This window comes from Heterocephalus glaber, unplaced genomic scaffold (assembly GCF_053883595.1).
Source record: "Heterocephalus glaber isolate CG9 unplaced genomic scaffold, H.glaber_assembly_v1.0 deba00001689, whole genome shotgun sequence".
Classification (NCBI taxonomy): Eukaryota; Metazoa; Chordata; class Mammalia; order Rodentia; family Bathyergidae; genus Heterocephalus; species Heterocephalus glaber.
In genome coordinates this window covers 12104238-12118787 of record NW_028258414.1, presented here as the reverse complement: position 1 = coordinate 12118787, position 14550 = coordinate 12104238, and the positions used below count along the sequence as shown (strand labels likewise).

At 36.0% G+C, this 14550-nt stretch overlaps 1 protein-coding gene across 2 annotated transcripts in view; it reads left to right on the top strand.

The window, feature by feature from the left end:
* Nucleotides 1-14550, top strand: part of Uaca (uveal autoantigen with coiled-coil domains and ankyrin repeats) — an 81171-nt gene that overhangs the window by 56454 nt on the left and 10167 nt on the right. For both annotated transcript variants that reach the window (XM_004855554.3, XM_004855553.4), the window contains exons 10-15: nt 419-487; nt 1840-1947; nt 8684-8716; nt 9155-9253; nt 13188-13224; nt 14143-14192. In XM_004855554.3, the coding sequence (XP_004855611.2) occupies nt 419-487; nt 1840-1947; nt 8684-8716; nt 9155-9253; nt 13188-13224; nt 14143-14192 (396 nt within the window). The remainder of the gene's footprint in view (nt 1-418; nt 488-1839; nt 1948-8683; nt 8717-9154; nt 9254-13187; nt 13225-14142; nt 14193-14550) is intronic.

Below are 14550 nucleotides of genomic sequence, written 5' to 3'. Positions count from 1 at the left end.
AATCTCCATATTGTCTTTCAAACTTAATGTGACTTCCTCTTCCCCATTCTTTTTTTAAACTAAATTCTTCCTTTGGAAGTGGTAGGTGATGCTTTATACTACAACTTTCATTTTGTGTCTAGTACAAATTTTTCTTGTCAAAATTTTGTAACTTGAGATAAGATAAATCCTTAAGTTTTAAACATTTGATTCGTATTTTCAAAGGAATTATATTTGATTTATTCAAGCCTATGTCCTTAAAGATGCTTTCTATTTGGGGGATTTAAATGGAAATACTGCCACCTTGTGTTCCATAGAGCGAAATTTAATGTTGGATGAACTGCAAGCAGATTGGGTGTGTTGCCTAGTAAGAAAGCTATAATACTTTCCTGTATTCTCATACTTGTTTAACCTGCCTTTTCTTAATGTTTTCCCAAAGCGGCATTTGGCACATGTACAAGATGAAGTAAACATGAAGTCCAGTCAGAGGGAGCATCAAAACATTCAGGTAAAGAGAAAAAACAATTAGTATTTGCCTTTAAAAGGAATTCCAGAGGTATTTGTAGTGGGATGGAGAAGAGAGGGAGCAAGAGAACAGGTGAAATGAATAGAGAGGCTGGCTGTAGCTGTGACTATTTGCTCGCACCACCTCTCCTGTAACAATTGACTTCTGAGGAATGTTAGAGTTGGTATTGTATCCTTAAATTATATAACATTAGAGGTATGGTAGAGAACGTATTGCTTTAAAGTATATCAGGAAAAAAGGCACATAATTTAACAATTGTATATATAACTCTTTTGATTTAGATATATCTTTGTGATGCAAAGCATGCCTTTATGTTCATTTGGGAAATTAAGTAGGTGATACAGGTAATGTTCACTAATGTAAATAAAATTAAACTTTTAGTTAAAGTACTTTTGATTAAGAAAAAGATTTTGTAAAACTAATCACACCATGCTTTTCATCTTTTAGGTTGATCAGTTATCTAAAAGTAATTATTTGATGGATTTTGTTTAAAGAAAGAATCTGTGATTAGCTTATGAGTAAAACATCATTAAATTATAAATTAATTACCTGTTTTCAATATAATAACATAAAAGCATTTTAGTTGATTTTTCTAATTTCTTATGTAGTGTTAAGGACATGAGCTGTAGCCTTAAGTAGGAGCCTTTAATGTTTTATCAGAGCCCTGAAATGATAGTTTAATGGAAGCATTAGAATACTCTCACAAACTTGGGATGCCTTAAGCAAAAGTTAAAATCGCATATTCTTGTGCTATTTTCTATTTTAAGGTGTTACCTTTATTTATTGGAATCATAATTATTTGCTCTCTTTACTATTTGTATTTATTAGCTATCATAGGACAGTAATTTTATTACTGATCTTTAGATTTTCAGTCATTTTGTTGTCATTGAAACTGTTGTATCATATATACTTAAAATTGTTTTGTATGTGTATATGTCTGTATATGATAGTGAATTGCTTTTAAAAATTTCTTTTAGCTGGGCAAGGTGGCATATGCTGGAAATACTACTTGGGAGGCTGTGGGATGGATGATCACAAGTTTGAGCCCAGCCTAGAGAACTGAGCCATCTAGTGAGACTGTGTTTCAAAATTTTAAAAAAACTAAAAAGATCTGGGGATGTACTTCAGTGCAAAGGCTCTGGGTTAAATCCCCAGTACTGAAAAAATAAATTGCTTTTATAAGAATTGCTTTTTAAGGCTGGGGATTTAGCTCAGTGGTTTTGCCGCCTGCTGTGCAAGCGCAAGGACCCAAGTTCGATCCCCGGTACCAAAAAAAAAAAAAAAAAAAAATGAATTGCTCTTTAATATTGTCTGTTTTTTTTATTATTATTAAGGACCTGGAGGTTGAAAATGAAGATTTGAAAGACAGGTTGAGAAAAATTCAGCAAGAACAAAGAATACTATTGGATAAAGTCAATGGTCTACAGTTACAGCTGAATGAGGTAAATAATCTGCATAATGAAAAACTCCATAGACTATTTTACTACCTGTAATCATTATCACTAGCAAATTATTATATTGCCCATCATTCTAAGTCATGGTGCTGAAGGAGGTAAAACCAGGTCATTGTCCTTTAGAAGATTTGTATCTTAGGGCCAAGTCTTTCACTTGAAGCTTTTAATGTTAATGTAAAGCAGCTGAGCAACTGACAAGTAAGGACAGCATAGGAGATGTTCTCAGGAAAGAAGAGGCACCCTTCTCGGCTGCTGCTCATGAGGCAGCACCTCCTGCAGAAGATGGTGCTTCTTCAGATCCTGAAGGGAGCAAGAGGAGATCATTCAGTCCAGAGAACACTGTTAGGATCAAATTCACAGAAGCAGTACTCTGTATTATATGCTCTGTTGTATAAAAAAAAAGGAAATGCAAAAAGATTCATTAATCATCATTTGTAGGAGAAAATGTATGAAATTTGATATCATCCATTAACTCTTTAAAACGCACATTTTCTCATGTCAGTAGCTTGGTCCCATTGTATCATCTTGCAGATTAAGTTCTGAATGGACATAGGCGTAGACCTTCCAGTCAGCTCCTTAATTTTCTACTCTTGAACGTGAGCAGAAATCCAGGTGCCAGATATGCGATTAGCGCTTCAGTCATGGAAGGTAGTGACTAAACAAACACAGGAGAAATTCAAAAGAAATAGATTATGCAGGGAAAGAAATTTTTAAAAACTGCCTACAATTAGTACCTTTAGTGAGATAGAATACATCATAGCTATGAGTTAAGAACAGGATGCTTTTAAAAGGGAATATTCTGATATCAGGAATAAAGCTGGGAAAATTCCCTGCAAGTATAGGAAAAGAGAATAGGCTTTGCACATTTAAAAAAAAATAAGTAGGAAGATTAAAAAGCATGCTGAGAGGTCTGAATAATAGTTACTCCAGGAAGAGAGGAATGGGGAAAAAAATCATTAATAAAGGAACTCAAGAAAACGTCCCAGAATTAAGAGACATGTTTTTTTCCATGTTGAGAGGAGCCCCCTTTGATGAAACTTGCAGTCATCGTGAAGCTTGAGATAAATGAGGACAGAGAATATCTACAAATGTCCCTACTGCTCACCCAAAAAGTCAGGTCACATCAGAAATCAGAATGGCTTTGAATCTCTCAGCTGTGACATTGGGAATGGGAAGACAGTGGAGCAATGCCCTCAGAGTTTTGATAGAAATATATTTCACACTAGAATCTGATAGCCAGCAAAATGTCCAACCAAGGGAGGAGATAGAATAAAGATAATTTCAGATTCACAAGGTATATTAGTTGTTTTACTAATATGTAATGAGTTGCTATCACATTTAAAAGCTTAAAGCAGCATATGTTTATTATTCTGTATACTTCCTGGAAATGGTTTACCATGGTGGTTTTGGCTCCAGGTCCCTGGTTAGGCTGCAGCCAGGCACTTGGCTAGGCTGCAGGATCTAAAAGGCCAAAGGATCTGCTTCCAAGTTTTCTAATGTGACTGTTGTCAAGGGGTGGCTTACCAAAGGACACCTCATGCCATAACAGCTTTGAGCAAAAGTAAACAGTTTTGTCTTAACACATATATTTAACCCTATACTTTAGAAATACAGAATACATATATGCCTTTCAAGTAAGTATGCAGGGTAGGGGTACATTTGTTCATTTTATTGTGTTCTAAATAATACTTAAAAATACTGAAGTATAACATGCTATAGGCTCACATTATATGTGATATTTCATAATAAAAAAGCTAATACCATAAAAGAAGGCAATTATTAATAATTTAGGTGTGTGGTAATAAAGGACTGAACTATAATTGAGGCCATAGAATTGGAGAGGAGGCAGCAGAAAACAGAAGGAAGAACAAATAGAACTTGGAGATTCTTTTGACTCAAAAGAATTGAAAAGTCTGAAACTAGTGAGAAAAATGAACAACAACTCATACAACAGACTTGTTACACAGAGACATTTTCTTTTTTCTTTTCCTTAAATTCTTTTATTGGTACATTTTAGGTAAACAATACATTTACATTAATCATTGGGTGCTTGTACCTGTACATGATGTATCTTGGTTCTTATTTTTTCCCCCATTACCTGTGTGCCCTTCACCTCCTCCACCCTTCCCTGTTTACATAGACTTTGTTTCCATTTTTTTTCTTTTCTCATAATTTTTCCTTTCCCTCCTTTCCTTTCCCCTTCCCCTCCCACCACCCTTACCCCTTTAGACCTTTTCTCCCTATTTCAAATTATCAATTATTCGTTTTAATCATTTTAATTCTTATTTACACTTTCAGTTTCTTGCACTAGAGAAACTATTCGGTATTTACACATGTGTGTCCTATTTATTTCACTTAAGAATATGGCCTCAATATGCATCCATTTAGCTATAAATGTCTCAGGTTTCTCGTTCTTTATGGCTGAGTAGTACTCCATTTTATTAAAAAAACCACATCTTCTTTATCCAGTTTCCAGTTGATGGGCATTTGGGCTGTTTCCAAGCTTCAGCTACTACAAATTGGGTTTCTGAATTTGGGGGGTCTGATTTTTTTCAGTTCTTTATATATTCTAGATAGTAGTCCTTTGTCTAAGGTACAGCTGCTAAAAATTTTTTCCCACATTGTAGGTTGTCTCTTAGCTCTGTTGGTGGTTTCTCTTGCAGTGCAGAAGCTTTTTAATAAGATGAGATCCCAGTTGTTGATTCTTTGTGCTAGTTCCCATGCTACTGAGGTTTTATTCATAAAATCTTTTCCTATGCCAGTGTCTTCAGGAGTTCTCCCTAACTTATCTTCCAGGAAGTTTAGTGTTTCTGTCTTAATATTTATATCTTTAATCCAGTTCAATCTTAGTTTAGTGCATGGTGATAGATATGGGTCTAGTTTTAATCTTTGGCAGGTTGAAATCCAGTTTTTCCAACACCATTTATTAAATAGGCTATCTTCCCTCCAATGAGGGTGGTTGATTCCTTTGTCAAAGATGAGGTGGCTGAGTATGTCTGGAGCTGTTTTTGCATCTTCTAATCCATTCCACCGATCCTTGGGTCTGTTTCTTTGCCAGTACCATGCTGTTTTTATCACAGTAGCTTTGTAGTATAGTTTCAAGTTGGGGATTGTGATACTCCCAGCCATGTCTCTGTTGCCTAGAATTGCTTTTGCTATTCTAGGTCTCTTCTGGTTCCAAATGAATTCTTGGATTGTTTTCTCTAGTTCTGTGAAGTATATTTTTGGAATTTCAATCTGCATTGCATTAAATCTATATAGTAGTTTTGGAAGTATGGCCATTTTCACTATATTGGTTCTTCCTGCCCAGGAAGAAGGGATATCTTTCCATTTTCTTATATCCTCCTTGATCTCCTTTTTTAGAGTGCTGTAGTTTTCAGTGTAGATGTCTTTTGTTTCCTTTGTTAGATTGATTCCTAGATATTCCATTTTTTTGGATGCTATTGTAAAATGAATTGTTTCCCTAATTTCTCTCAGTGAGTCCGCCATTTGTGTATAAGAAGGCTATTGTTTTTTGAGTGTTGACCTTATATCCAGCTACTGTACTGAATCTGTCAAATCTAGAAGTCTTTTGGCCGAGTTTTTTGGGTCTTCTATGTAAAGTATCATATCATCAGCAAATAATGACATTTTAACTTTTTCGTTTCCTGTCTTTATTCCTTTTATTTCTTTCTCTTTTCTAATTGCGGGGGCTAATGTTTCCAGAACTATATTGAACCAGGAGTGGTGATAGAGGGCATCCTTGTCTTGTTCCTGATTTTAGCATGAAAGTTTTCAGTTTTTGACCATTTAGTATGATGTTGGCTGTTGGTTTTTCATAGGTACCCTTAATCAGGTTGAGATAAAGAACTTCTATTCCAATTTTCTGTAGGGTTTTTATCATAAATGGGTGTTGGATTTTGTCAAATGCCTTTTCTGCATCTATTGAGATGATCATATGGTTTTTGCCCTTGACTCTGTTAATATAGTGTATTACATTTATTGATTTACAAATGTTGAACCATCCTTGCATCTCTGGGATAAATCCAGTTTGGTCAATGTGAATGATCTTCTTGATGACCCTCTGTATTCTGTTTGCCAGAATCTTGTTGAAGATTTTTGCATCTATGTTCATTAGGGAGATTGGCCTGTAGTTCTCTTTTTGGGTTGGGTCTTTCCCTGGTTTTGGAATCAAAGTAACACTTGCTTCAAGGAATGAATTTGGAAGCCTTGCTTCCCTTTCAATTTCCTTGATGAGTTTAAAGAGTAATGGTGATAGTTCTTCTTTAAATGTCTTGTAGAATTCAGCAGTGAAGCCATCAGGACCTGGGCTTTTCTTTGTTGGTAAATTTTTTATTACATTTTTAATTTCACTCATTTTAATTGGGGTGTTTAGAATTTCTATATCTTCTTCATTTTACTTTGGCAATTCATATGTATCTAGGAATCTGTCCATTTCTTCTGTGTTTTCTGTCCCGGCCCGCGGGTAAGTCAACGGAGACCCTAGAGGGGGGGTGAGAATGACAAAGGACAGGGGACACGAGAGATGGAGACAAGACAGGTTTCTGATCAAGTCTCGTTTATTGCGGAAGCTGCTACAACATATATACCGTAGGGCTAGAGGGGAGGAGCAAGAGGAGGGTACTGGGGCTACTTCCTTGTTGCCAGGTAGATTTGCAGCAGGCCCGGATATGTCCGTAAAAGGCACTCAAGAGTTCTAGCGGGGGGGCAAGGCCCCCCACAGTTTTCCATTTTATTAGAGTACAGGTTCTCAAAGTATGTATTGATGATCCTCTGGATTTCTGCTGGGTCTGTTGTGACTTCCCCTTTTTCTTTCTTAATTGCATGAATTTGAGCCTTTTCTCTCCTTTTTTTGATAAGGTTGGCTAAAAGTTTATTGGTTTTATTTATTCTTTCAAAAAACCAACTCTTTGATTCATTAATTTTCTGTATCATTCTCGTAGTCTCCATTGCATTGATTTCTGCTCCGATCCTTATAATTTCCTCTCTTGTACGAGCTTTGGGTTTGTTGTGCTCTTCTTTTTCTTGAAGCTTGAGGTTCTGCATTAGGTTATTTATTTGAGTTCTCTCTGTTTTCCTAATATGGGCATTCATTGCTATGAATCTCCAGTGTAGAATTGCTTTCATTGTGTCCCATAGATTCCTGTATGTTGTACTGGCATTATCATTTACTTGTAGAAACTGTCCAATTTCTTCTTTAATTTCCTCTGTGACCCATTAGTTGTTCAGGAGGGTGTTATTCAATTTCCATGTGTTTGTGGGAGTTTTGCGATTTCTTATGTTATTGATCTCCAATTTTATTGCACTATGGTCTGATAATATACGGGGGTAACTTCAGTTCTTTTACATTTACTTAGACATGTCCTATGAGCTAGCATGTGGTCTATTTTGGAGAACGAGCCATGTGCAGCTGAAAAGAATGTGTATTCTGATTTTGTGGGTGGAACCCTCTGTAAACATCTATTAAGGTCATTTGTTCAGTAGCTTGGTTTGGTTCTAGAATTTCATTGTTAATTTTTTGTCTAGATGATCTGTCTATTTGTGATAGTGGGGTACTGAGGTCCCCCATTACAATTTTATTAGTGTTTATTTGGTTTTTCATGTCCATTAATATTTGTTTTGTATAGTTGGGGGCATTCCTATTTGGTGCATAAATATTTAGAATTGTCATCTCTTCCTCTTGGATTGTTCCCTTCACAAGGATGTAATGACCATCTTTGTCTCTCTTAATTAGTTTTGGTTTGAAATCTACTTTGTCTGCAAATAAGATTGCTACGCCTGCTTTTTCTGGGTTCCTGTCACGTGGAGAACTGTTTTCCATCCTTTTACTTTCAGTCTGTGAATTTCTTTTTGAGTTAGATGTGTTTCTTGTATACAGCATATTGCTGGATTTTGCTTCTTAATCCATTCTGTCAGTCTATTTCTTTTGATTGGTGAATTGAGGACATTAACATTGATAGTTATAATTGATAGATAGTGACTCATCCTTGTCATGATGCTTTACTGTTGTTGGCTCTTTTATTTCTTATTTTTTCCCCCTTTCCTTTTAGTGTCTTAACTTGCCTGGTGGCTTCCCTCTGTTGGGCCTCATGGAGTTGTGACCTTCGTTGTCTTTTTCTAGGATATTGCTTAGAATTGTTTGGCGTGCTGGTTTGGTGTTCATGAAATTTCTCAGGTGTTCAATGTCATGAAAGTATCTAATTTTCCCCATCGATTTTGAAAGATAATTTTGCCAGATACAACAGTCTAGGTTGGAAGTTATTTTCTTTTAGGACTTGAAATACTTTGCTCCAGGCTGACCTTGATTGGAGGGTTTGTGTTGAGAAGTCTGCCATGATTCTGATGGGCTTTCCTTTGTAGGTGATTTGTTTCTTTTCTCTGCCTGCCTGTAGGATTTTGTTCTTCTGTTGGGTTTCTGGGATCTTGACTATTACATGTCTAGGTGTAGATTTTTTTTTTATCATGGCTAGTTGGAGTTCTATATGCCCACAGAGACATTTTCTTCTCATGTCATTGTCCCCAGTTTTAAAGACATATACTAGTCTTTTTAGAAGCTATTTGATGGGCCAGGGATATAGCTCAGTGGCACTGTGCCTGCCTGGCAAGTGCAAGGTCCTGAGTTTGATCCCCAGTACTGGGGGGGGCGGGCAGTGTATTTGCCAAACTCTTGCCTTTTAAAATAAATTTTCAAGAATTAAAATACCCTCCTTCTTCTTATATTTAGGAAGTAATGGTTGCTGATGATCTGGAAAGTGAGGTAGGATGATGAATTTTATTTTAAAGCTATAGAATGTTTTGTAAATTGAGGGTGATATTGCAATAAAAGTTTAAGTCCTGAATTGAAATGGAGACCAGGATTCTATTTCTGATCATTGTTCACAGGGAAACACAAAAGCTATATGTGACTGTAAAATTGTTTTGAATGTAGTTTTCCATGAAACTTCTCATGAAAAATTCTAAGCTATATGAAGAAAATGTGAAAATAGTGATTTAAAGCAATAGAAATTTGAATTTTTCGTAATATTGTTTGTATATATTATGTGTTTTATTCATATAATTAACAAGTCTACTAATAGTTAAAATCTACCACTTTGGAGAACTCATTAACTCCAGTCCTCAGAATAATTCCAACTCATTTTTAACCCTATATCAAGAACACAGTGATTTTACTCTGATTTACTCCTTTCCATTTCAGAGAGAAAAGCTGAAGTCCCTTTTGGCAACTAAAGAAAAGCAACACGAAGAAAGCTTAAGAACCATTGAGGCTCTGAAAAATAGATTTAAGTATTTTGAGGTATAGAAAGCTTAAATTATTTCCCAGAATTCATAATGAAGCTAGTAAATGGCTTGGTGTCAGAGTTGAATTTGAATTCTAAATCTGTTCTTCACAGTGTGACCTTGGGTAGTTTATTTAAGTCTTTTCCCTTTCTGCACAGCATTATAAAGGTTCAGTGAGATCCTTTCAGTTGGCTAATATGTAGCTGACAGTCTCATCCCAGTTTTCTTGTCCCTAACCTTTTTGTCCATTCTCCTCTGTTCAGAACTTCAGCTTTTTAGCTGTATATTTGCAGGATGGTGCTGGCCATGATAGTAAAGCCTCACATAAAGGGTGGTGTGTTCACAGTTATCTGGAGAAGGGTCGTGTATATGTGGGTTTATCAGAATCCCTTGGTCAGAGTGGTGTGTTAATAAGGCTCAGATCATATGCTCGCCTTTGATTGAATCAATTAGTTTTTAGTTTTTCCAAGGCCATATTTTTTTAAACATTTTGTTGAAATACAATAGACATTAAAAAGTACCCATGTTAAAAGTGGATAAGCTGGGCCAGGGATTTAGCTCAATGGTTCCGCCGCCTGCCTTGCAAGCGGGAAGTCCCGAGTTCGATCCCCGGTACCAAAAAAATAAATAAATAAAAATAAAAGTGGATAAGTTGATGAATTCTCATAAGCTGAACACACCCAGATCAAGGAACAGAACAGCAGCACCCAGAAATGTCCCTCATGCTCATTTCTCGTCATTACCCACTCTCCCCACTGACAGCATAGCTACTCTGACTTTTAATTACATAGATTTATTTAGCAAGTCTATAGCATATGTGTCTTTCATCACTGGGGGACACAGAAGAAAGTGGCTGATTCTTACTGAGGACTAACTCCCAAGTATATTTTTTAAAAAGTGTCATAGTCCATTTGTGCCTCTACAACAAAATACCTGAGGCTGGATAACTTAACAGAAATGCATTTCTCACAGTTATGGTGGCTGGGAAGGCCAAGATCAGGGTGCCAGTGTTTGGTGTCTGCTGAAGGTCTTCTCGTAGCACCTTCACGTGGCAGAAGGGGCGAGTGCTGTGTGTGCCCTCACTTGGCAGAATGCTTAAGGGCAAAAAAGGGGCTAGGCTAGTTCTCTACAGCTCTCTTATAAGGCACTCATTCGTTCATGAAGCGGAGCCATTGAGACTTAATCACTTTCCTCAAGGCCCCATCTCTTAATACCACTGCAATGGGAATTAGTTTCAGCACATTTGAGGGATCTGCAGACAGTAACAAAAAGTAACTTTTCTTGAAAATAATAATTGCAGCTATGAAAAACAATGTAAAATAGGGGTGAATTTCACAGGTATAATGTTGCACGAAAGAAATCAGACTCAAAGCATACTACATAGGTCCATTACACTACACAGCTCCATTACTGTGAAGCCCAACAACACCTAAACCAGTCTGAGGTGTTTAGAGTGATGGCTGCCCTTTGGTGAGGTGGGGTGTGATGAAGCTTCTGGGCTACAGTGAACATTGCGTATCTTGATCTGGGTTGTGCTCACACAAGGTGGACATGTGCAACTGCACACTTAATACCAATATACTTGACTGCAGCTGAATTATACCTGGGTACATTTTTTAAAATGAGAACAAAAAGTGTTCTGTATTTATGGCTTCATTCTAAAGATTACTCAGAAACAGTTTTTTAAACTAAAAAAAGCTGTAACTACAGTGGCTTCTGTCCTTTCACATTTGGAGACTCCTTTTTAAGGTCAACTGGGAATGTAGTAATAGCCAGCATCGTCATGGTACGGACCCTGTGTTGGGAACTACTCTGTGCACTGTACACACAGCAGTAAATAAAGCAACCCTGTGGGATGGGTGTTGTTGGTATCTGCACTTTATGTGCAGAGAGGCTGAGGAAGAGAGATGCTCACCCAGGGAAGGATTTACAGACAGAAGTGGCAGAGCTGGAACTTGAGCCCAGGCATCTGGCTCCTTGGTGCTCTTCGTGATCCCATCTAGTTTTACACTTGGAGTAGGTTAGATGAGAAAATACAAGTGCATAGACAGGACCTGTGAGGTATTCGTCAGTCTGACACTTGTAATTTGGGTACTATTCACATATTACTTCTAGGATATAGAATCTATGTCCTAGGAATATGATGTTTTTCTATAGCTTTGGACAGACTCAAATTAGTCAAATTTATAACTTTCAGTAAGGTCATAATAAATTATAGAAAAGTAACTTATTTTTCTTATTTAAAACCATTATATATTTATTTTCTAAAAATTAGAAAATCAGATATACTAGAAGCAGAAAATAAAGACATTTGTTGGGTGTGGTGGCTCATGCCTGTAATCCCAGAATTTAGGAGGCTGAGACAGGAAGATTGTCATGAGTTCGTGGCTAGCCTGGGGTACATAGTAAGTTCAAGGCTAGCCTGAACTACATAGCAAGACCTTGTCTCAAAAACAAAACAAAACAAAAACAACCACCTATAATAATACTGCTGTTAGCACCTCACCAATCTTTTCCATCTTTTGTGTATTTTGTACTCATTTTAAGGTGGGATCATATTGTACATAATGTTTTATGTTTCTGGTTCTATGTAATTGGGGACATGTTCCTCACTTAGTACATATTGATTGTGATGAATTTTTATACTCAGAATGATTATTTTACTTTCAAAAAGAAATTACAGGCCCCACTTTTTATGTGACCCAGCATTTGTGAAAACTAAAAATGACTTGAATACCCACTACAATATTATGTCACATGCTTAGGGATATGACTTAATAGTAGAGTCCTCCATTCAGTCCACAGGACCACACACATGCACCAAACAATAACAGCAACAATGAAAACTTTCATCAACTGCCAACAGTATTACTGAGTTATGTGTTATCCTTAATATGTGGATATTTCCCTTATGTTTATAGGAAAAATATAGATAAATACAAATGTTTTAGAATGGGGCCAATTTTATGTAGAATTCATGTATTCATTTTCAATTGAAACATGTAGGAAACATAATAAAACCAAGTCACATTTTTTGAACTTAATGTGTGCACAGTGACTTCCCAACAACACATACATATATAAGGCCATTTTGTAAGTTATTCTAAATTCTAGTATTAAATATTACATAGAACAAAGAAGTTAACTGTGCTTATGGCTATTTTTCTATGTACTTGAGGCACTGAGGTTTAATGGAGGTGGGATTAACTTAGCTATGAAACTCTAGACTGCTTTATCTGGGTCACCTAACTCCAGGTTTGATATGTAGTTATTAGAGCTATACCCAAGGACAGTGCACTACACCGCATACTCTTATGTATTAGATTCTTTGTATTCTTCTTACTTGGGAGAAAGAGCAATACATGTGTATTTTAGTTGTGGGCATCCAAAATGTCACTGTTATTCTCCTTTTACTAATTGATGCATTGGCAGATTTATTACTGTGTGTAAGCTTTTGTCTCATTTCATTTCTTGCTCTCTGCCTCCTTTTGCCTTCAGAAGTAAATTCTGAAGATGGGATTATACTAATACTCGTCAACAAGGAGGTGTGGGGTTCCTGCTCCCAACAGTGGCAAAGTAAAATGAGTCCTTGATGGAAATGTAGCACTTCTTCTTTTTGAGGCAAAGTAGCAGAAAACACTAGGTACTGAAAGTTATTTCAGTTCATTTGAGGCTTACTTTTTTATCTTTAGTGTAATAAAGATTTACCTTGAAACATTGGCTGCTTTTATTAAAATGCTTAGTGAAGTAGTTTATTTTCTATGGATCTCTCTGATTATTGCTAGTGCAGTGTCTTTTTGTGGGATCAAGTAGAATAATGCCCATAGAAATAAGGAATGTCAAAAATGTGGTTTTAATGAGTGGACCATTCAGAGGTGAGGTAGATACTGCATTTTATAAAATAAAGCAGCCTTCTCCTAAAATGTTTTAATGTATGCTTCTGATTTCAGAGTGATCATTTAGGATCAGGAGGTCATTTCAGTAACCGTGAGTATGAAAGTATGGATTATCGTTATGGGTCACCTAGTTCAAGCAAGAAAAAATATCCATGCCTATTTATTTATCTGGCCACATGTAATTCTCCTACTGTTTCTTAGTATGTACCTCAACAGATAGAGCTAGAAAAAGGGTCAGATGAATACTATGGACCCTAGCATAAAACCTGTTAGTCACTGTGGCCCTGGTTTTCTGTAGCCACCTATAACTTAAAGTTGTAAATTGTCTAGGTTACCAAATTTGCTTTGTTGTATACATTCATCTCATGATAATTAGGGTTTTAGGGTTTTTTACTTTTGGTACTGGGGATTAAACTCAGGTCCTTGCGCTTGCGCAGCAGACAACGGAGCCACTGAGCTAAATCCCTGGCCTAGGGTTTGTTTTTTTATGGAACGAAACAATCATAGTTTTCTGATTTTAAGAAATCGATCTTGATGCTGGTAAGCATTTTGTAATTACAAGTTCCATAAATAACTCTGTTATTTTAGGACCATACATGACTAGTCTTTACTTTTATTTATTCTCTAATTTTATAAAAATTTTCTACAAAAATCTGAGTTGTTTTGCTTCTTAGTTGCATATTAAACTATATCGTCTAGCTAAGTACAAAGGTAGTATTTATCCTATAAATTTCAAAGAAACATTTTTATTTTGATTGTATATTTTATAATAACCATGTAACCTATTTAACCTAAACAATTTAGTATTTATTGTTCACTAGGCTATAGATACTGCCCTTTTATTTATAGAAACAGAAAACAGTAGATATTTTAGCTCACATTTAGCTCAAAAATAATTTTATGTTGTACCTCTTGCTTTTAATTGAATATTAAAGAAAAGAAATAATATGTTTGCCCTATGCTGGTGTGGACATTTAAATTAAGATGTAATTTATTTGGGCTTATTTAGGAAAAGAAGATGTGCTTAAACAAAGTCAAATGTATGTGATGGAGTCGCAGGTAATACTTTTTAAATTTTAAAACATATTTAAAATATTTGTGTCTATGAAGAGAGGAAACAGTATTACATATTTATTACATACAGATACTTAGAGTAAAATTTTCATTATCAAAGATTATCTTGTTGTCTGGAGTTTACTAAAAGCAGACGTTGCTGTTACTGGTGCCCTCTGTGGTGTCTGTGATGGCAGTGTCTTTGGTAGTAAGCCTCTGTTCATCACAGGGATTGCAACAGAAGATAGGTATGAAAAATTAAAGATCTTTGGCTTGGGCATACAAATGTATTTTTCCTTGCAATTACAAGTATATTCTGTTTTAGAAAGTCACACCAAAATAAAGTTGTGATTGATGTTGTATT